Below are 20,414 nucleotides of genomic sequence, written 5' to 3'. Positions count from 1 at the left end.
GGCAGCTGTGTGTCCTGTGTGCTGCAGGAGAGGAAGCCAACAGGGAGCTAAACCTGCAGGAACTTCTAAGCTGTTTCCTTCTTTTTCCCTGCAGGGAGCAGGTGGGGATCCTACACTGTCTGGGACAGGGCAGGGGAAGGCAGGGCTGGGGGAGCTCTCTCAGCCCATGTCACATTCATTCTCCCTGCTCCCAGTGGGGGAACTGAGGCAGAGGCCAGCCCAGGTCTCCCACTTGGAGTTACAGCTGCTGGGCACACATTGGGCCCCCCCTGCCCCAAACTGCCCACTGATCACTTTCTCCCCCTTAACTGGCTGGGGAAAGTCCTTCTTCTGCCACCAGGCATGTGAATGGCTGGTCTCCATAGTTTATGGGTGGTCTCCATGGCTCATGGTTGTCTCTGGATGGGCCTCACAACCCTTGGGGGGCGAAGGGGCTGTTTGCATTAGCAGTTCTACAGAGGGGCTGTGGCCTCCCAGCTCAGTGCAGGGTTCACACGAGGTTGTGGGGCCACCATGTATCTATCTCAGGCACCTTCCCACTCCCCTGCCCTCCATTGCCTGCCCAGAAAATAGCCAGAGTCATGCTGTTTTGGGAACAGCTTTATCTAAACACCCCCTCCTCCACTGGGCAGGCAGTGTATAGCCTCCATAGTCCTGTCCCATTCCATCCCATCCCACCACTGCCTGGGATCCAGGGCTCATCCCCATCACAAGGCCACTCGCCAGGCATCCCGCAGCCTGGCCTTCACCTGAAACTTCTGCACTTGCAGCACGACACCAAACTTGCCCTCCAGCGATGGCAGGGGCTGGTCTTGGGGACACTCAAGGGTAAACCTCTGCAGCATCCAGGCCAGGAAGAGGAAGAGCTCCATCTTGGCCAGGACTTCACCCAGGCAGACGCGGATCCCAGCCCCAAAGGGAAGGTAGCTGGGTGAAGGTGAGTGAATGTGCTGGCCCTGCTCATCCAGGAAGCGGCCTGCAAGGCAAACGGGCACCACTGGAGTCAACAGGGATCAGTCCAATCTGCCTGAGACCTGCCTGAGTTCATCACATATGTGTCCCTCACACAATCTGCAAGAGCAGAAATGGTGCAGCCTAGGGGAGCAGGATCCAAATTCCTACCACTGAGCCTCCCCCAGGCTCAGCCTTTTCTGCTGTGCCCACCTCACTGTCCCCTGCTCCCCAGGAAGGACAGGGAGACCAAACCCACCGGGGTTGAACTCCTCAGGCTTATCCCACTCCTTCTCATCATGGTGCACGGACCAGAGGTTGATGATGACCCTGGTGCCCTTGGGGATGGAGTACTCCCCGATGCTGCAGGGCAAAACATGGAGTGAAACCCTCGCTCCCTCCTGCAGTCTCAGCCCACATCCCTGCCACCTTGGGGGGTCTCACCTGGTGTCAGCAAGGGACACGTGTGGGATGAGCAGGGGGGACACGGGCCGGATGCGCAGCACTTCGCTGATGGTGGCCTCCAGGTAGGGCAGCAGCGGGCGGTCACTCAGGTGGGGGTGACGTGCCAGGCCGATCTTCTGGTCCATCTCCTCCTGGATCTTCCTCTGGACCTGGGAGAGGAGCAAGGGCTGGGGCATGAGCCTGGGAGAGGGGTGCCCTGGGCGGGGGCTCCCTGTGGTACTGGGGTACACCAAGGATCACCAGCACATTCTGGCAGGTTGTGCAGAAGTTAAATGCCCACAGCCTGATCTGGCTCATTCCCACCTCCCATCTGTCTTGGCACCTGCCCTCCTCAAAGTTCTCTGCAATGTTCTTGGTGCTAGAGGGAGCCCAAGCCTCCCACCATGGGGTGCAGACCCTACCTCAGGGTAGTGGAGCAGGTACAGCACAGACCATTTCAGCACAGTTGTTGTGGTCTCCACGCCAGCACCGAAGATGTCCCCCACTGTCATGAGGAGGTGGTCATCTGTCAGCTCCAGCCCAGGTGCTGGGGAACTGCTGTTCTCAGTACTAAGCCTCACTTGCAGGAGAGCATCCATGAGGTCCCTCACAGTGTCCCTGCAGAAGGCTTCCTGCCAGGGTACACATGTGAGCCAGGCTGTCCTGGGCCCAGTCCTCCCTCCACCCCAGCTTCAGCATCCTGCAGCTCCCTATCATCTCCATGCCCTGGCCCCAGTGGCACCTTGTGTTCAGTGAACTTCTGCTGGAGCAGCTGGTCCCGGACCTTGAGGCATCGCTTCAGCAGGGCCAGGTCCTTGTTTGGGAAGATCTGGGGGAGAAAAGCCCATTACAGCAAGGGGCTCTGGGTCAGCCCAGCCCCTGCAAGCCCACAGGAAATTGCTTCATGCTTTTGTGGGACACCAGGGCAAGGACCCTTCTAGCCCTGGGGGACAGCAGTAGTCCCTTCTTTCAGAACGCATCCCAGCTCCTTCCTCTTGTCTGAGGTGACAACAGGCAGTCCCCGTGTCCCTGCTCACCTGGAGCCAGGGGAAGATGTCCACCAAGCTCTCCTTGGCCACAGTGTCCACAATACCCTGGCTGTACTCCAGCATGGCCTCGAACTCGGGGTCCCCCCGGCGGTATGAGGAGTTGAAGCAGAGGGAGCAGACCACATTGGTGACAGCCCGTGTGAGCTCGGGGGCCACGTCCAGGGGAGTGTCCTGCACAGCGCTGAGGGTCTCGCACAGGGATGCAGCTTCCCGGCAGACTAGGGTGGAGGGGAGAGGCAGGCGAGGGGGTGATGGGGAAGCCAAGGAGGTGGGAAGGGGCAGCAAGGAGGGGTCCCCCCACTCATTCGGGGTGTGCAGGCTCCAGCCCCCAGCCACGGCTGAGCCCCAAGGGGCTGGGATGGGCCGAAGGGATGATGCTGGGTGCTAGGGAGGAGCAGAAAGAGGGGAGAACGGCAGGGCCTCTCTGTGTGGGGCTTGGTGCTTCTCCTGCCTGGAGCAGGGAGCCCAGAGGGCCCGGAGCTGGCTCCGGGTCTCAGTTTGCCCAGCTGTGAGAAAAGGGAATCAAAGCTCAGTGTGGAAAAAGCACAGGGAAAGGTAAAGTACTGGGAATGGTGAGAGCAGGACTGAACCCCTGCTAGGCAACCTGGGGGATACTGAGGGGTCTGGGTGAGCCAGTGAGGCTCCCCTTGGTTCCCAGGGCATGGAAAAAGGAAAGGTCCAGTCCAGATCAAATGCGGGAGGCAGACAGTGCTGGGAGGGAGCCCGGGGGCCAGCAGGGGGCACTTACTGATCCTCTCAAGGGCGAGTGAGCCCTCCCCGAACATGGAGAGGGCGGCGTGCACCAGTTTGCGCTGGAACTTCCAGAGGGGCCCGTAGCTGGCGAAAGCGATGTCCTTGCCCCCCCGGGACAACAGGTCTGTTGTAACCTGTGGAACAGGCAGCTGCAGGGTCACCCTGCTGCATGGCAGCCCCACGGGGGCTGTGCGTCAGAGAGGGACGATTCTGGAGGGGAGGGGAAGGGTGGATGATCATCTTATCCCAGGGACGGTCGCGTGGCTGCAGGTTGGTGGGCAAAGCCGATGCAATGAGCTTTGCTTCCCCTTCCTTAGGTTTGGGGACAGATGCCAGGGTTAGGGGCTGGAGTGCCCGGGAAACTTACAGGCTGCAGGGAGTCTGGTGGTACCTGACCCCATGTCCCCAAGCTCTGAGGTGCAGCCAGCTGTGGGGAAGAGCGGTCACCCTTGGGATAGGGGATGCTCAGGATTTACCCTGGGGAACAGGGCAGAGAGGGGCTGCTCCCCTCCATCGCCTCGTTTGGGCAGAATGGGGAGAGAAGACAGATGCTGGGTGCTGGCACCTTTCTTGGGAGCATCCCCCACTTTGCCCCACGCCACAGCAGAAGGGGGTCCCCCAAAACCTGCCACCAACTCACAGTGCGGGGCCGTCCAGCGAAAGCCTTCCCCTTCTTCAGCAGCACTTCCCGGGCGTGCCGGTAGCTGTTGACCACCACCACGTAGTGGGAGCCCATCCAGAGCCCGTAGAGGCTGCCATACTGGCCCTGCAGGTGCCAGAGCCGCAGGTGGAGCTGGGGGTGCCCAGCTAGCTGCAGCAGGCTCCCCACCAGCGGCAGGGCTGGCAGGCTCCGCGGGCACCCCAAAGCTGTCCCCGTCCTTGGGGCAGCTCTCCGTCGCGCCAGCCCCCCGGCGCAGAGCAGGGCCAGGAGCAGCAGCAGGGCGCCCAGCAGCAGCATGGTGGGGCCGGCTGAGGGGCTGCTGCAGCGCAAGGAGCCTTTATACCGGCTGCGGGGTCGTCGCCTTGACTCTGAGGAGGGCTTGCCTCCTTATCAGGGGGACAGGGAGGGGAGGAACCAGGCGCTGGGCGTCCAGCCAGCTCCACAGCTGGGCACCTGGTGTGGGGCGAGGGGGCCACGGCCACGCCGGGGGCCACGGGGGAGCTGCGGTCCAAGGGATACCCGGGGCCAGAACCATCCTTGGGGCTCTGTCCCCAGGGCCCTGTGGCAGGCAAAGGGTGCAGGGGCACCCGAGTCCCCAGGGTCTCCCCTGAGTGCTGTGAGTGTAACTGGGGACTGGTGAGGCACTGGGATCCATTCCCAGCCTGGGAGACCCTCGGTGTGCCCGGGAGGGGGTGTGCAGCGTGAGGCAGAGCTGTGGGCACCGGGCAGCACTAGGGAGTGCTGGGCCGCGCTTGGAATGCTGAGAAGCCCAGGTGAGTCCTGGTCGGTGCTGGGCAACTCCGAGGTGCCCGTGCCTGGGAATGCCCAAGGGTGAGGTCCCGGGAGGGAAGCGGAGCCCTGCAGGCGCTGTGCCTTCCCCACACTTCTGGCCGCCGGCGCTTGCCGTAGCGCTGCCCGGGGGGCGGGGCGGGATGGCGGCGGGCGCGGCGGACGCGCAGTCCCGCTTCGGGCACTCGGTGAAGGGGCTCCTGACCGAGAAGGTGACGAGCTGCGGCACCGACGTGATCGCCCTCACCAAGCAGGTGCTGAAGGGCTCCCGCAGCGCCGAGGTGAGCGGCGGGCGCCGCGGACCAGGCAGCTACAGGGCCCGGCGTGCGGCGAGGCCTGCGGGGAGAAGCCGGGGACGGCGGCCGTTCTGCCCGGCCCGGGCGGGTGCGGCTGGGGGAGCTGCCCCCCGGCCGGCCCCGCCGCCTGCTTAACCGGGGCGCCGGGAGCGGCGGGCCCCGACGGGGCACGCTGGGAGCTGTAGGCCGGGTGAGCATGGCGGGCCGGGCGGGGGAGGAGGAGGCGGGCAGCGGGGCCCGGGGTGCGTGGGGCGGGCACGGCGGGCACCGGGGCTCTTGGGCCGCGGATCGCAGCAGCCCTGGGTTCCGGCTGCCCTCGGCAGCGCGGGGGAGGCGGGGGCTGCCTCTACCCTACGACACCCCCCTCGAGTGGCAGAGGAGGCGGTGCCTCAGGCGCTGTGCGCTCCCGGGGGGGCACAGCACCGCCGTGCCCCCACAAGCCTCACGCCCTGTCGCCCGGGCCCCCGGGTGTCAGCCTGTGTGCAGGTCTGCTGAGGAGCCATCACAAGCATCTCGGGGAATGCCGAACTGCTGACTCTCAGTCGGGTTTGTACGTTTGTCTTTTAGCTTCTGGGTCAAGCTGCTAGAAACATGGTGATGCAAGAGGATGCCATCCTGCACTCAGAAGATGTAAGTTGTGCTTATCTGCTAGAACAGCTGTGTTTATAATGGACAGGAGGAGAGAAGAGTTATAAGAATGGGCGTGTAGACATGTTACTGGAGTCCTGAAGTGAAATACATGAGTTCAGGCAGCAGGGCTGATGGCCAGTGTCATTTACTGCTTCCTCAAATTCACGTTTGCTGCTGGCCTTCCAGTGTCCCAGAGCACAAACCAGTGTGCTTAAGCTGTGCCATCTACACTGGAAGGCTCAAGAGACCATAGGTTGAAACCAAGCACTAAGTGTCTGTGCCTGTCACTGGGAAAGGTGTGCATGCTACTGCTGACAGATACCAGTGAGGGTGCTTTGGAGGTAGGACAGTGGTACAGTGATGGCCATGCTGGAGAAACTCCCTGGGGCATTGCGTCATCTTGCCCTGTGATTCTGCTGAACTGCTTCTGTCAGACATTCATTCCTTGTCTTGTTCTCCACAGAGTTTAAGGAAAATGGCCATAATAACCACACATCTACAGTACCAGTAAGTAATGGTCACCATGTTCTTCTGGGGAGCTGAGTGGGTCCTTTGATCCCTTACTGTTCTACTTAAAGATTATATGGAGCCCACTCACACCAACTGGAGCTGGGATCTTCCAGCCCTCTTCAGCTCTGCTGGTATGGCACAGACTGTTCTAGGGTAGGAGCTCCTGTTTTCTGTACACTGCATCTCCTGTGAGATCGTGACACAGCTGGGGCTAAGAGGAAGAAGCCAGGACTTAATCCATAAACACAGTGGCTTTTTTGCCTCTTAAACCTTTGACCAAGACCCTTCAACATAACATTAACCCTGTTGCTGAGACTGTGTTTTCCTAACACTCATTTTGTCTCTTTTTCTCATCTAGGCAGGAAGCAATTGAGAAGAAGTGAGTACCCAGGCATGCCAGGAAGACCTGGGAGATGCGTGTAGGGGTTGATGGGATGGGAAGAGTGATGGAGCAGGGTGGGGTAAAACTGAAAAGGATTTTCCATCTGCCTTTGAAGCAGATGTTGGCCCAGGAGGGTAGTGTTTTAGTGCTGTGAAGAGACAGGAATTAGGGCAAAGGGATGATTTATTCCAAAACTTCTGTTTGTTTCATTAACATGATTGATGGAGCCTGTCAGGTCATCTGTAATAGGAGATGAGGGTGATATAAAGTGGAGATGTCTGATTATGGGTACACAAAGTGAAGTTTGCCTTGTGGGGGCACAGAAGTGCATTGGGGAACCCCAGGGTTTCTCTTTCCTGCAGTGCCAGTGCTAGAGCTGTTCTGGTTCCATGGGTGCAGGCTGGGCACAGCACAGTCTGTGGAGCAGATCTCACTGTGAACTTCTTTTTACTTGGTCCCCAGTGTTGAGCAGTCGTCAAACCTCCAGGACCAGCTGCGTCACTTGCTGAAATGAATCGTGTTGCTGAAGCATCCTTTCCTCTCCTGAGCCTGGAGTTCAGGCCTATGTCTGGATGATGCTGGACATCAGCTGGGATATGTGCAGACTCTGTGTTTCTGAGCATGTGGGCCCATCTCACGTACCCCCATCTACGTCTCTGCTCCAGAACATTTGCCACCACCTAACTGAAACAAACATACCTGAAGCTTTAGTCCCCCCAAACAACTTCTGTGTCTGCTTACTTCCCATGTAGCATGAGGTACTCAGCCCATCCAGCACCCCAGACACACTGCTGGCCTTGTGCTTGAGATTATTTGTCAGGCCTGAATGGGGTACTCCTGGCCAAAGTCTTGTGGCCACAGGGTGACTTTCCTTCCCATCTCTTACCTCTGCTCAGTTAGGTGCCATCTGTGAACTGATGGAAGAGACCTGCTTGTGCCTGCCTGAGACCAGCAGTCACAGAGCCAGAGGTTTTGTACAAATTTCTGTCTACTCCCCACTGACCCTGCAAGAAATGCATAAACAGAGCTGTGGGTTTTTTAAGTACAGTCCCTATTTACACACAGGTGGCATGGAGTGTGATTTATTTAGGGCATGTTAATCAGTGGGAGCTGTAAGTGCCTGAGTGGGTGAGAGAGGTGCTTCAGCACAAACTGAGGTGCCAGTTCCAGGCCAGACTTGGTGAAAGTGGGGATCTGGGAACTCGCTCCTGCCACTGGTCTAGCTGGACATGGTTTGGCCAGCCTCCTGCTTGGAGGTTATCTTCTTTTACCCTGTGCCAGGGTTTGGAACGTTATCCATTTGCCAGCCCATCTGCACTGCCTTTGGCCTTCAACTGCATTCCTCTTCCTGGGCTGCCACTCCAGCTCTTAATGGAGCAGCCTTGGCTGTGGTATTTGTATCTGCTTGGGAAGATATCCAAAGGCCTGTCTGGGATGCAGGCAGGAGAGCACACCAGCTGATGATTGTCACTTCTGCACTGCTCTGTGTTGGAGGACTAGTTACTGGCTCCTATTCACATCCCAGGGAGCAAGATCAGGCCTAGGCTATAAATACTGTGTCTTGTTTTTCCTAAGTCACTTATCTGTACCACTTGCAGCATATGGGAAGCACTTGTTTGCCTGAGTGTGCTTTTCAACAGCTGATAGGACAAGGCAGGCTGAGAGTGGGCATCATCCTGCCACCTTCCTGTTCAAGTTGTGCAGCTAAGTGCTGCAGGGTTTTGGCAGAGCTTTCTGGGTTGGATTGTACCACCCCCTTCAGAGCCACTGCCTGTTTGGGCTTTACCTGGTGGCATCCCATCTCCTGCATTGCCCTGAAGTTGCTACTCTTGGCCTAGGGGCTGTGGTGGGATCTCTGTTCCTTGAGTGGGTCCCAATCCCTGGCCTTGCAGCTACACTGGGGTAATGAGGGGTTATCCTGAGCTGCTGGAGAGGATGTGACTCGTTTGCTGGGAATAAAAGCTGCCGTAGCCGCCATCAGACAGCAGCAGCCTGTGCTGGGGGCAGCCTGTTTTGGGGGGGAGGCAGAGCTGTGTTTGGGCTCTGCTTTGCAGGCACAGTGTGTCTGCCGCAGGTGGCTCACCGCCTCCAGGGGCCCCGAGGATCCAGAGCAGCCCCGGAGTGTTAAGACTTGGGTCTGCCTGCATTTGGGGTGAGCAGGGAGGCGGCTACACCATCGGGGTGCAGAGCTGTTGGGGAGCGGGAGGAAGGCAGCAGGGTGGCTCTTCGGTGAGCCGGGGCCGGAGATGCCGGCCGGGGCTGGGCAGCGTGCGAGCGGGGCCGTGTGCCCGGGACCGGGGCCCGGCGGCAGCCGGGGCGGGGCGGGGCGGTGCGGTGCGGAGCGGCGGTGCGGAGCGTGGCTGCCAGGCGCTGGCGCCGGAGGCAGTAAGGGCAGCCCGGGGTCTCTGCTGGGGGTGGGGGGGACCTGTGGGGCTGAGCGCTCTCTGCCAAGCGGGGAGAGGAAAGGCTTTTTTGGGCCCTTCTCTCCAGGGCAGCTGGGACTGGGTTTTGGGAGAAGGTGGGTGTTACGAGGCTCCCCGGGAGGATCCCACTAGACTGCAAGTTTGGGGGTCTCCCGGGCACTGCTGAGGGTGGGGAGGGGGAGCAAAAAGCACTCCCATAGTCCGGGAAGAAGCGGGACTAAGGGCCTGGGGGTGCGCCTGATGCCGTGCCCAGCGTTCTGTCGTCGGGCATCAGCCCCGGGTCCCCGTTGCAGTGGCAGATCCCTGCGGAGAGCAAATCCACCGGGAGGTGCAGGTGAGGGGCGCGGGGGGCCGGGGCGGCTGGAGGTGGGGGGAGTCGGGGGCGAGTCCCGTCGCACCGGGTTCCTGCCGCCTCCCGAGGACAAAGTTCAGCGCGATCGGCTGCTTTGCTGCCGTTTCCTGCAGGGATTGGGGTGGGATCGAGAAACCCTGCGTTTCTCTTCCCTCCTTCCCTGCTCCCCTCTTGTCTGGGGAAGCAGCAACTGCAGCCTGCAAAGTTACTGCAAAAGGGAATTAAATCCCTTGCTGTGCAAGCTCCTATGTGAGCGCAAGGCAGGGCAGCCGGGAGGGCGGGGGCAAAGGGGTGCTTGATGTTATCCAAATTTTCAGCTGGGTACGAATGAGAGCACTAGTGCCAGAGGACACAGAGGGTGCGAACAAGCTGAGTGCAGGCGTGGTGTGTGGGGAGCTCCCGGGGTGCAGCTTCCTGTAGCTTGGTGGCCTCTGTACTTCCCATGTCAGGATTACTATGGCAGAGAGCTGCAGAAGTCAGAGGACCTGAAAACCAATGCTTGTGTCACCTCGGCGAGACCCCTTTCCAAGGCGGTGAGAGATGCTCTGGAGCGTGTCCACGAGGAGGTGGTGGCCAGGTAAGCCCCAAGGTCTCCCTTCTGCTGCTGCCCCCCCGTGGCCTGCAGCCCCCTAGACCCCTGCACCATGGAGGCATCACTGCTTGGCTCAGCTCAGCATCCCCCCAGGTACTACGGCTGTGGTCTGGTGATCCCGGAGTGCCTGGAGGCATGCCAGATCCTGGACCTGGGCAGCGGCAGCGGCAGAGACTGCTACTTGCTGAGCCAGCTGGTTGGGGAGCAGGGCCGTGTCACTGGGATAGATATGACTGAGAGCCAGGTATGCTGTGGAGCCTGGGCTTCCCCTCATCCCCCCAGCACCTCACCACTGTCATTCCTTTCCTCTCCCAGGTTGAGGTGGCAAAGAAGCACATTGCCTACCACATGAACAAGTTTGGCTACCAAAAGCCGAATGTGGAGTTCCTCCAAGGATACATGGAGCAGCTGGGTGATGCTGGGCTGGCTGATGAGAGCTATGATATTGTCATGTAGGTACCATACTGGGCATTGCCACCCCTGCTCCTGCTGCTGTCTAGGACCATGGGCTGAGGTCTGTGTCCAGATCCCACTTGGCTGCTTGCTTCAGGAGCACACATTAAAAAAGGGAAAATCCCAAGGCAGAGTCTGGGCTAGAGCCTGGGAATGTAGAAACTACCCTTTTAATGTCAAATTGGCTTCTATAAATCCTGCATGAAGCGATGGGATGTGCAGCAGCTGGTGGTGCTGAGTGTGTGAGAAGGTGCAAGTGAGCTTTGTTTTCCTCCTCCCCAGCTCCAACTGCGTGATCAACCTCGTCCCCGACAAGAGGGCAGTACTGCAGGAGGCCTACCGTGTGCTGAAGGTCATGGCAGGGCCAGTGCCCATGGCGGGAGCAGGGTTGGGTGGCCCTGTTCTTGGAGTGCCACTGGGATACAGCAAATGGGATCCAGAAGGGTGGGGATGTGGGATGAGGCCAGGGGAGGGCAGCTCCCTCCAGGGGAGGGTCCCATGCAGGGTAGCATTGGGGGACGCCCAGTTCTCTCTGCCCTTTTTGTCCTGTTGCTTCTCGGGGTCTCTCTTCACTCTTTGCTGCCTTCCAGCCCGGTGGAGAGATGTACTTCAGTGATGTCTACACCAGCCAGCACCTGAGTGAGGCTGTCCGGAAGCACAGGGTGCTGTGGGGTGTGTAGGGCTCCAGGATGGGGGCAGGGTGGGATGAGGGGAAGGGAGCTCTGCCTCCATCACCCATGTCTGTGATCTCATGCCAGGGGAGTGCCTGGCGGGAGCCCTGTACTGGAGAGACCTGTACAGCATTGCCAAGGAGGTGGGGTTCAGCCCCCCGTGCCTGGTCACCGCCAGTCCCATCACCATCAACAACAAAGAGCTGGAGTGCATCATTGGTGAGGGTCTGACCAGGGGGTATTGGCTCCAGGGGGCTGTGGGTAGCTGTGGTGGGATCCCAAGCTCAGCTACTTGGTGCCCATCTCACCAGTCTCTCCCTTGCAGGTGACTGTCGCTTTGTCTCGGCAACTTTCCGCCTGTTCAAGGTGCCAGGGAGCAGCCGAGCCGGGCCGGGACAGGTTATCTACAACGGTGGGATCACAGGGCATGAGCGAGAGCTGGTGTTTGATGCCAACTACACCTTCAAGGTGTGGGGTGAGGCTTCCCCTGGGGGCTGTGCTGGGGTGGGGGCAAAGCTGGTGAAGCAGTGCTGCTCAGCAGTGTTGTATGTGATTTGGGGGGTAAGCTTTATTAGAGGGGTTGTGTAAACCAGAGGAGGTGGAAGTAGGATAGAAAAGAGAGCCAGACCATGCACTGCATTGGGGTGGAGGTGGGAGAAGGACACCTGTGGTGTCTTCACAAGGAGTTTTGGAGCCAGCTGCTTGGTGGTTGTGAGTTTCTCAAGGTTTTGAGTCAGGCTGTGCCCCTGCTTTTGCCCCCACCATCTGACTGGGTGGCTGGGGTCCCCTTGGGTCATGTATCCCAGACCCCAGCCCTGTGACTGTCCCACTGTCCCCAGGAAGGAGAGGTGATGGATGTGGATGCTGAGATGGCTGCAATTTTGCGGAGCTCCAGGTTTGCAGAGGAGTTCCTGATCCGAGCCAGTGGGGCCAATGTTGCTACACCACAGGGCTGCTGTCACCAGGGGGTGAAGGTTGGTAGCAGGCAGCTCCACAGTTGGGTTCAGGGATGGGGACATGGATGTCTTGTGCCTGAGGTACCAGGGGCTATGGCAGCACACCAGGAGACCTCAGCCTTTCTGGGCCAGGCAGGAGCCTGTGGGGCACCAGTGGTGGTGCCTAGTGCCTGAGTTAAGGCAACTGCACCCCAGCACCGGATGGACCTCCCCAAAGCAGGGGGATCTGCTCTAACCACCAGGCATGAGAGCCCCTTGCCTCCCTAACATGTCCATGTGGGCTGCCAAGGTTGATGGCAGGATCTTCTTGATGTCTCCTAAGAGGAGACATCCTCCAGGAGGTGGCTGGAGAGAGTCGGCCTCAGGGAGGTGATGGCCCATCCCTGCAGCTCCTTCTTGCCCGTTGCTCTCCCAGCACCTCCCAGCTGCTGATGTGAGCTTGGCCTTGGCTGCCAGCCCTGACCTTACAGCACAAAGCACCTCTATCTGCTGGAAGCCTTTTTTCTCCTCTCGGTGGTCCTTCCAGCCTGCAGATGGGCTGGGAGAGGCTGGGAACCAGGGATCATCAGTACATGAGGGAGATAACATCCTGCAGCTGCGTGTCCCTGAAACACAACCTTGTACTTGGGGAGGGGGAGATGTTCTTGGGTTCCAGTCCAAGCAGGAGGCATTTCTCAGATTCCTCCTAGCCAAAGTCCCAGAGAAGCTCTTGATGTCCTCCTCACAGGAGGGAAAAGCAGCTGGAGTGATGTGGGGGCTGTCCCCATGTTAGAGTAGGAGGGAGATATTGTTTTCCTGCTGTGCCTCTTGCATCTCTCTGGTCTGATCCTGCCCTGGGTTGTTCTCTGCCATTCAGGAGAAGATCTGTGATCCCTTCCAGCTGCTGGAGAGGCTGGCAGCCCCAGTGCCTGCCTGCTGTCCCGGTGGCACCTGCAGTCCCCCAGGGTGCTGCTGACTGATGAGGGAGGCCCCTGTGCTGGTGAATTCCAGTGGGGCAGGACAATGTGCTCCCAGCAGCATGCGGCATCAAACAGAGAGCAAATAAAAGTCTGAGCTTGAAGGCTGTGCGCTTGTGGTTGGGACTTCAGGGCCCGTGGGGTGCTGTGCTTTCCTGTCAGGGCTGATAGGGCAGGTTGTGCTGTCCTGTGGGTCTCCTCACTATGAGGCTGGCAGTGGCCATACAGCTTGGACACGCAGGCAGGGATGGTCTCTGTGGGAAAGGGGCTGTGGGTTCCCATGTGTGCGACAGAAGGTCTGGTGTGGGTTTGGCAGCAGCTGCAAGCTGGTGTTGAGTCCACAGAGCGGAGTAGAGATGTTTGCAGAAGGCAGCTTGGCAGAGCAGGGTGAAAAAGGAGGCCCCAGCACTGTGCAGGGCCTGACCCTGCAGCATGCACTCCTGTGCATGAGTCTGGCTCCATTTTGAGGCCCCTCCTTCCATGAACCATAGGTTCTCTTTTTCTATTTGAGGTTGCCCAACAGTTCCTTGTTTAACCGTGCAGGTCTCCTGGCTCCCTTACTTGATATCCTACCCATTGGGATGCTCTAATCCTGAGCTTGCAAGAAGTGGTTCTTGAATGTTGACCAACTACCTTGAGCCCCTTTACCATCTAGTACAGTGTCCCATGGGACTTCTCTTAATAATTAATTGCAGGGCCAACTTTGGCCTCTTCAGAAGTCCAGGGTTCTGGTCCTGCTGGGTATTCTGTTCCTCCCACACAGGATCCTGCACTCCACCATCTCGTGATCACTGCAGCCAAGGCTGCCATTGACCGTCACCGCTCCAACCAGACCCTCCTTGCTGGTGAGCACAAGATCCAGCAGTGCTCCTCTCCTAGTTGGTTTGTCCACCATTTCTATCAAGAAGTTATCGATGCATTGGAGGAACCTCCTAGACTGTGAATGGCTGCCTGTGTAGACCTTCCAGCAAATATCTGGGTAGTTAAAATCTCCCATGAGGACCAAGGCCTGTAATTGTGAGGCTGCTTTCAGCTGCCTGTAGAAAGCCTCATCAGCTCCCTCGTCCTGATCAGGAGGTCTGTAATACACCCCCACAACTGTATCACCCATGCAAGCCTGCCCCTTAATTCGTACCCACAGACTTTCCACTTGCTCCTCATTGGCCCCTGGACAGAACTCAGTACATTCTAGTTGGTCTCTGACATAAAGAGCAACTCCACCGCCTCGCTTCACTGACCTGTCTTTCCTAAAAAGGATTAGCCATCCATGACCACATTCCAGTCATGTGAGCTGTCCCACCATGTCTCTAATTGCCACCACATCATAACCCTTAGACCACAAAATACATACTGCAATACAGTGTGCTTTTGATGAAACTAGTGTTTTACAAAGATTGTCTATAGAGCATAAAAATATCGAAACCACAACGAACAACAAAAATGCAGGGGGCTTGGCTGCATATGTCTGTTCTGTAGTACACGTTGCTTTCTTTTGGGAGGTCTCTTACTTTGAATTCTAAACTGCAAAAAATGAAAATTAAAAAAAAATCCACCTGGATAAAACTGATGAAGGAGCTATGAAGTTCAAAAAATAAGTAGCCTAGTTGCTTTTATCCTTCTCCTTACCTCCCCATGCTAAACTTGGACATGCAGGGAGCTATGAACACCCACCAGGCAAAGCCTGTGCAGACTCCTGGTGGTGGGTGAGCAGCTCAATAAGGCAGCTGCAAATGAGCATCTCCCTGGGGTGGTGGGCGAGCAGGACTGGGCACCTCCTGAGGGCTCTGCTGGGCCTGCTTTTCCAGGAAGATCTCAACGCATCACATGGAGTGCAGAGGGATGTCCCCATTATTTGCATTCCAAGCGCAGCTCTCCATGCCCTGTCTCACTTGCCATCCCACAGCCTGTTCCAGGCGATGGGAATTTCTCTCCTTTTCCTTGCGCCGGGCTGCGGAGGTTTCTATTTTCCCCTGGACTCCATCTAGCGGGAAAGCCTGGAGTGCAAGAGAAGATATGCTTGGAGGTTTTCTATAAATGATACACAGCAAGGAAAGCTCTCCTGGTACCCTGTGAAGGATGGTGCATTCAAAATCCTTCTGTATTCAAATACTGTACACCATAAGACCATCAAACACCTCCTGTCCACCTCTCTGCAACCTGGCCTGACACAGACAGTGTCACACCAGCAAGTGTAGGTCCCCTGTGGCCACCTCCAGGCATATGGAGAAGAGTTAATTGCTGAAAATGAGCCAGTTGTCATCTGGTGAGGTTTGATTTGTATGAACAGCTTAGGGCGCTCCTCAGTGATACCCACACCCAGCACAGTGCAGGGGCAGCCCCTGAGCCTGGAGGTCACCGGTAACAGAATGAGAGAAAAGTTGGAATTCGGAATTGTTAAGAGAGAGGGGGATGTTTGAGGACTTGCTATGAAAAATCCCTAAAACATGTAGGTCTTCAACTCACACATGAGGGATGGGGGGGGGGGGGAAGCCATGCTGGCTCCAAGAAAATGGTGAAGAAGCAGTACAAAGGAAAACCAATAAAATCCATTTATGGAGAATCATGTCATGGTGAAGATAAAGGCCAATGACAAAATATATGGGTTCAGAAAGAAGCAAATGCCAAGGATGGTCTCAGTAGCAGTGGCTGGGGTGGGGGTGAGTGGGCTCCAGGTGGTAAGGATGTATTTCCAGAACATCTGGAATGAAAAGTGTGAGTGGTCAGGTAACTCCTGACTGCCACAAAGAGACGGGAAATCCAGGAGCAGGTGTGAGAGGTGGAGACATTCAGTAGCTCTCCTTGTTTGCTGCTGGAAATGAAGCTGCAGAATCCCTCATTTTGGATAATGCAGCTACAAACGGCAGTTTGCCTTGTGTCTCACGAGAAATACAAGATAGTTTCTATTCAGAGAAGAAGCTTTCAAATCCCTGGTACGTGTGGCTCCCAGCAAGAGCTGTGGCAGGACACCAGGTCTCTTGTGCTAACTCCTGACAAAACTTGGACCATTATAAAATATGAGGATTGTAATAATAATTCCAAGATTTAGAATGGATTTCCTGAGTGCCCAGACTGCTTAACCTGCTTTCTTCCATCAGCAAAATAGGAGGGTGATTAATTAACAATTTAGGGATTAAACATATAAATAATGCCCATAAATGTGGCTTCCTGGAAAGTTATCTTACCAGCCTGTCCTTTTGGCTTTGGATAAGATACAAATTCTGACCTATTTGGTGTACAAAAATTTGCAAGTTGTTTGGTTTAGAGCTGCATCATGATTAAAAAAAAAAAAATCCTTCCTGTGACTTGCTGAAAACACAACCAAGATGCTGCTTAATCCTACCCCAGCCCCATCACCTATAGCTCTCTGTATTTGCTTACAAAGACTTTCTCCAAGTTCCCAAACAGCATGTCCTGAGCGGTTTGCAGCAATTAGCTCCTGTTATCAAAGAGAGCCTTCCCAGTAGGAACGGAAGAGCAGATGGGGCAGGGGGTCCTACCTCCAAGCCCCTTCATTAAAAAGGCATGAGTCCCTGCTGTGGCCTTCAACTTGCCTGGGGAGAGAGGCTCCCTCCCGCATGCATGTAGAAAAAGGCCACATCTAAATGCCAGTGCATTTGCATAGCACTGTTGTTGTTTTTTTTTTTCCCCAAATCCTCAGCATTTTGGGGAGGAAGCACCTTAGAGGACTTTTCTTTGCTCTGGACAGTGATCCTGATCGTTAAAGTAGGAGCCTTCACCAGGACGTGGATATGGGGGTGTCATCTCTGCCTGGCTTTGCTTGTTCATGCAGAGCCTTGGGGTTTTCAACCCCCAAGCCATGAAAACGGGAGGACCCACAGCCCTGTCTCATGTGAGGAACCCCAAAACAACCTGTCCAACCCCCTGCTCTGGGTGTTCTGGTGATCACAGAGATGAGCCAAATTCCCTTCTCCTGGTGTGAAGCTCTGCAGCATGGGCGTCCTCCCTCTGCAAGCTGGGGGGATGCCGTGAGGGCAGAGCAGTGTAAGACATGGTGCTCTTCCTCACTGTGGGGTGAAGAGGAGGTGACCCTTGAGTTGCTGTGCTTAGCAGGGAGCTGCTGTGGCTCAGTGGCACCTGTCCCCTCCTTGGGACAGCTGCCCCAGGACGAGCTGAATGAGGTTTGGGACTAGGAAGGATTTGTGGCTACAGCCCCAGGGCACTGTGCTCTGCTTCCCACTGGAGTGGGTTGTCCTGCACAATCCTCTGCTCTTCCATCTTTTGAGCATTTAAATGGGAGGGGAGACAGTTTTATCTCCTCCAAAGGGTTGTCCTGAGCCCAAGATGGGGTCTCAGCCACCACGAGTCATACTGGATACTTCCATAGCTGTTCATCTCTGGCTGTCTGGGATGCTGAACTGTGTCCAGCACTGCACATTGCTCATCCCTGATGGAAGTGGGGTGACAACAGCTGGGCCGTGGGGTGTTTATTGTCCCAGCTGGGACTGCAGCACAGCTGAAGCCTCGAAAGCAGCCCAGCTCTGGGGGTCGTGGGGCATCACAGGTATTTTCCTGAACCGGGGCCCGTCAGGACATCGTGCATCTCCAGTCCGGAGGAGCTGGGCAGCGCTCCTGGGGAGGCTTTGAGCATCCCCGGCGGGGGCTCCCAAACCCCGGCCCCGCTCCAGTCAAGGCTCGGCAGGGCGTTTGCCTCATTTGACGAGGCTGGAGGTGCCCCGGGCGGCTGAGCAAAAGGAGATGAGAGAGAGGAGCGCAGCTCGGCTGCATTTAATATTTAGTGGTTAGTATTTAATGTTTAATCTCGCTCGCAGGAACGACAAAGCCAAGGAAGCGGCGGGGTGCGGGGTGGGGTGCCCGGTGGGCAGTGGGTGCTGGGGGGCCGGAATGCGGCGGGTTAAGGCTTTAAGCGTGGCACTGTACGGCACCGACGGCGGCTCGGGGCAGAGCGCGGAGCGGGCACGGCCGGTGCCGGGAGAGCCGCCGCCGCGGCTGTCAGGAGGTCCGGGGCAGAAGGAGCGGCCCCGAGCACTGGGCAGCCCCGAGGAGCCCTCCGGGCCGCTGCCGGGGAGCGGGGCAGGCGGGAGGACCAGACGATGCTCCCCGCCGCGCCGGGCCGGGCCGCGCGTGTCCGGCAGGGGGCGCTGCGTGACCGCCGAGCGGTGCGGCGGGGGGAGGCGGGGCGGGGCGGCGCACCGGGGCCGCCGCGGGGGGCTGAGCGGCGCGGCGGGTCCGCGGGCAGTGGCAGCTGCGGCAGGGCCGGGCAGGGGCGGCGGGGGAGCGCTCCCGCCCGTCCCGCCCCGCCCGCCTCGTCCCGCCGCGCAGGGGCTGCCGCGCCGAGCGCCGCACGCGCCGTCCCCGGCCCGCCGGCCGCACCGCGCCCCCATTGGTCGCGCCCCCCCGAGGCCCCGCCCCGCGGGCCCCGAGCACCGCCCCCATTGGCCGCGGCCGAGCGGCCGGCCCCGCCCCCGCCCGCCTGGCGTACACACCGGAGTCACGCGCCCCCGGGCCGGGCGGGCGGGGGGGGCGGGGCCGGGATCCCGGCGGGGGGGCGGGGCGGGCGCTGATTGGCGCGCGCGGCGGCGCCCCCGCCCCCGGCGGGCGGGCGGGAGGGCGGGGCGGGGCGGGCCGGGGCTTGAGGCGGCGCTCGGCTCGGCCCGGCCCGGCAGTCGCTGCCTGTCGGGTCTCGCGGGCAGCCGTGCCCGCCGCCGCGCCCGCCGCCGCCGCGCCCGCCGCCACCGCCGGGGGAGCCGGGGCACGCCGCAGGCGCCGCGCGGCGATGCGGGGCCGCGGCGGCGCCGAGCCCTGACTAAAGATGGCCGCGCTGCCCGGTGGGAACATGGCGGGGGGCGGCCGGGGGGCGCGGGTGCTGCTGCTGCTGCTATCGCTGCTGCTCGGCGGCTGCCTGGGCCGGTGGCCCCCCGCCGCCGCCGCTGCCGCCCCGCCGGCCGCCGTCCCGCCTTCGGCGGCGGAGGAGACGGTGATCATCGGCCTGCGGCTGGAGGACACGGACGACGTCTCCTTCATGGAGGGGGGCGCGCTGCGGGTGAGCGAGCGGACGCGGGTGAAGCTGCGGGTCTACGGGCAGAACATCAACAACGAGACCTGGTCGCGCATCGCCTTCACGGAGCACGAGCGGCGGCGGGGCGGGCGGGCGGCGGCGGGGGCGGCGGGGCGCGGCGGGGGCGGCGGCGGCGGGGCGGCGGGCGGCGGCGGCGCCCCGCAGCGCTGCGGCATCCGCACCTCGGACATCATCATCCTGCCGCACATCGTCCTCAACCGCCGCACCTCGGGCATCATCGAGATCGAGATCAAGCCGCTGCGCAAGACGGAGAAGAGCAAGTCCTACTACCTGTGCACCTCCGTCTCGGCCCCCGCCGCGGCCGCCCTGGGTCCCGGGGCTGCCGGAGCGCTGGCGGGTGCCGAGGGGCCAGCCGGACCCCCACCCTGGGGCGAGACCACCTGGATCTACCATGACGGCGAGGACACCAAGATGATCGTGGGCGAGGAGAAGAAGTTCCTGCTGCCCTTCTGGCTGCAGGTCATCTTCATCTCGCTCCTCCTCTGCCTCTCGGGTATGTTCAGTGGCCTCAACCTGGGCCTCATGGCCCTGGACCCCATGGAGCTTCGCATCGTGCAGAACTGTGGCACTGATAAGGAGAAGAACTACGCCAAGCGCATTGAGCCTGTGCGGCGCCAGGGCAACTACCTGCTCTGCTCCCTCCTGCTGGGCAATGTCCTGGTCAACACCACGCTCACCATCCTGCTGGACGACATCGCCGGCTCTGGGCTGGTGGCCGTGGTGGTCTCCACCATCGGTATCGTCATCTTCGGCGAGATCGTGCCGCAGGCCATTTGCTCTCGGCACGGTCTGGCCGTGGGCGCCAACACCATCTTCCTCACCAAGTTTTTCATGATGATGACCTTCCCGGCCTCCTATCCCGTCAGCAAATTGCTGGACTGTGTCCTGGGCCAGGAGATCGGCACGGTCTATAACCGTGAGAAGTTGTTGGAGATGCTGCGGGTCACCGACCCTTATAACGACCTAGTCAAGGAGGAGCTCAACATTATCCAGGGAGCCCTGGAGCTGCGCACCAAGACAGTGGAGGACGTGATGACTCCCCTCCGAGACTGCTTCATGATTGCTGCTGAGGCTGTGCTTGACTTCAACACTATGTCTGAGATCATGGAGAGCGGTTATACCCGCATCCCTGTTTTCGAGGGTGACCGCTCTAACATCGTGGACCTGCTCTTCGTTAAGGACCTTGCTTTTGTGGACCCCGATGACTGCACTCCGCTCAAGACCATCACCCGGTTCTACAACCATCCGCTGCACTTTGTCTTCAACGACACCAAGCTCGATGCCATGCTGGAGGAGTTCAAGAAAGGTGGGCTCGTGCCTGTGGCGGGGGTGTGGGGGTTCTGCTCGGTGGTGGTGGGCTTCAGCCTTCTCATGGCTTCCTGGCCAGGAATGAGGGAGCTCTGCAGAGGGCTCTGCTCAGGTTCCTGCTTGCGGAAGGGGCTTGGGAAGGTGCATTTGAGACAGAGAGTGGCCTGTGTTTAGGTATCT

The 20,414-nt window shown here is 59.1% G+C and overlaps 4 protein-coding genes across 6 annotated transcripts in view; 3 read left to right on the top strand and 1 right to left on the bottom strand.

The window, feature by feature from the left end:
• Positions 1 to 589: 589 nt before the first annotated feature.
• LOC127384062 (steroid 17-alpha-hydroxylase/17,20 lyase) lies at positions 590 to 4,157 on the bottom strand. The gene is made up of 8 exons (XM_051617990.1): positions 3,838 to 4,157; positions 3,193 to 3,331; positions 2,433 to 2,662; positions 2,138 to 2,224; positions 1,818 to 2,027; positions 1,396 to 1,565; positions 1,211 to 1,314; positions 590 to 976 (listed from the first exon to the last, which is right to left on the bottom strand). The coding sequence occupies exons 1-8, from the start codon at positions 4,153 to 4,155 to the stop codon at positions 708 to 710; spliced, it is 1,527 nt and encodes a 508-aa protein (XP_051473950.1). The 5' UTR covers positions 4,156 to 4,157; the 3' UTR covers positions 590 to 707.
• A 627-nt stretch (positions 4,158 to 4,784) lies between these two features.
• Positions 4,785 to 7,529, top strand: BORCS7 (BLOC-1 related complex subunit 7). Its single transcript, XM_051619725.1, has 5 exons — positions 4,785 to 4,928; positions 5,511 to 5,573; positions 6,037 to 6,080; positions 6,442 to 6,462; positions 6,928 to 7,529. Exons 1-5 carry the CDS (start codon positions 4,791 to 4,793, stop codon positions 6,977 to 6,979), a joined length of 318 nt encoding a protein of 105 aa, XP_051475685.1. The 5' UTR covers positions 4,785 to 4,790; the 3' UTR covers positions 6,980 to 7,529.
• A 1,268-nt stretch (positions 7,530 to 8,797) lies between these two features.
• AS3MT (arsenite methyltransferase) lies at positions 8,798 to 14,435 on the top strand. 3 transcript variants are annotated; one of them, XM_051619660.1, is made up of 11 exons: positions 8,798 to 8,850; positions 9,182 to 9,222; positions 9,690 to 9,817; positions 9,926 to 10,076; positions 10,148 to 10,284; positions 10,568 to 10,637; positions 10,876 to 10,957; positions 11,044 to 11,175; positions 11,282 to 11,424; positions 11,796 to 11,930; positions 13,632 to 14,435. In XM_051619660.1, coding segments are annotated over exons 1-11 (1,200 nt in total). In that variant the 5' UTR covers positions 8,798 to 8,849; the 3' UTR covers positions 13,812 to 14,435. The 3 variants fall into 3 exon arrangements, with proteins under 3 accessions (XP_051475620.1, XP_051475622.1, XP_051475623.1); XM_051619662.1 differs by lacking the exon at positions 13,632 to 14,435 and adding an exon at positions 12,769 to 12,972; XM_051619663.1 differs by lacking the exons at positions 8,798 to 8,850; positions 9,926 to 10,076 and having other exon boundaries at positions 8,992 to 9,222.
• A 4,224-nt stretch (positions 14,436 to 18,659) lies between these two features.
• The window catches only part of CNNM2 (cyclin and CBS domain divalent metal cation transport mediator 2), a 120,905-nt gene continuing 119,150 nt past the window's right edge, over positions 18,660 to 20,414 (top strand). The window contains exon 1 of the mRNA XM_051618436.1: positions 18,660 to 20,232. Coding sequence (XP_051474396.1) covers positions 18,660 to 20,232 — 1,573 coding nt within the window. The remainder of the gene's footprint in view (positions 20,233 to 20,414) is intronic.

The sequence above is a fragment of the Apus apus genome, chromosome 4 (assembly GCF_020740795.1).
Source record: "Apus apus isolate bApuApu2 chromosome 4, bApuApu2.pri.cur, whole genome shotgun sequence".
NCBI lineage: Eukaryota > Metazoa > Chordata > Aves > Apodiformes > Apodidae > Apus > Apus apus.
Note: the sequence above shows the minus strand (reverse complement) of the source record. Positions and strands in the feature narration are given on the sequence as shown.

What these genes read in the sequence shown, in the direction of transcription:
- LOC127384062 (XM_051617990.1), bottom strand. Translation starts at nt 4,155, where the DNA reads ATGCTGCTGCTGGGCGCCCTGCTGCTGCTCCTGGCCCTGCTCTGCGCC. An exon ending in ACTCGCCCTTGAGAGGATCA is followed by an intron (nt 2,663 to 3,192) that starts GTAAGTGCCCCC and finishes CCTCCACCCTAG; the next exon opens with TCTGCCGGGAAGCTGCATCC. An exon ending in GCCTGAGGAGTTCAACCCCG is followed by an intron (nt 977 to 1,210) that starts GTGGGTTTGGTC and finishes TTTGCCTTGCAG; the next exon opens with GCCGCTTCCTGGATGAGCAG.
- BORCS7 (XM_051619725.1), top strand. Translation starts at nt 4,791, where the DNA reads ATGGCGGCGGGCGCGGCGGACGCGCAGTCCCGCTTCGGGCACTCGGTG. An exon ending in CCATCCTGCACTCAGAAGAT is followed by an intron (nt 5,574 to 6,036) that starts GTAAGTTGTGCT and finishes TGTTCTCCACAG; the next exon opens with AGTTTAAGGAAAATGGCCAT. An exon ending in ACCACACATCTACAGTACCA is followed by an intron (nt 6,081 to 6,441) that starts GTAAGTAATGGT and finishes TTTCTCATCTAG; the next exon opens with GCAGGAAGCAATTGAGAAGA.
- AS3MT (XM_051619660.1), top strand. An exon ending in AAATCCACCGGGAGGTGCAG is followed by an intron (nt 9,223 to 9,689) that starts GTGAGGGGCGCG and finishes TTCCCATGTCAG; the next exon opens with GATTACTATGGCAGAGAGCT. An exon ending in AGGCCTACCGTGTGCTGAAG is followed by an intron (nt 10,638 to 10,875) that starts GTCATGGCAGGG and finishes GCTGCCTTCCAG; the next exon opens with CCCGGTGGAGAGATGTACTT.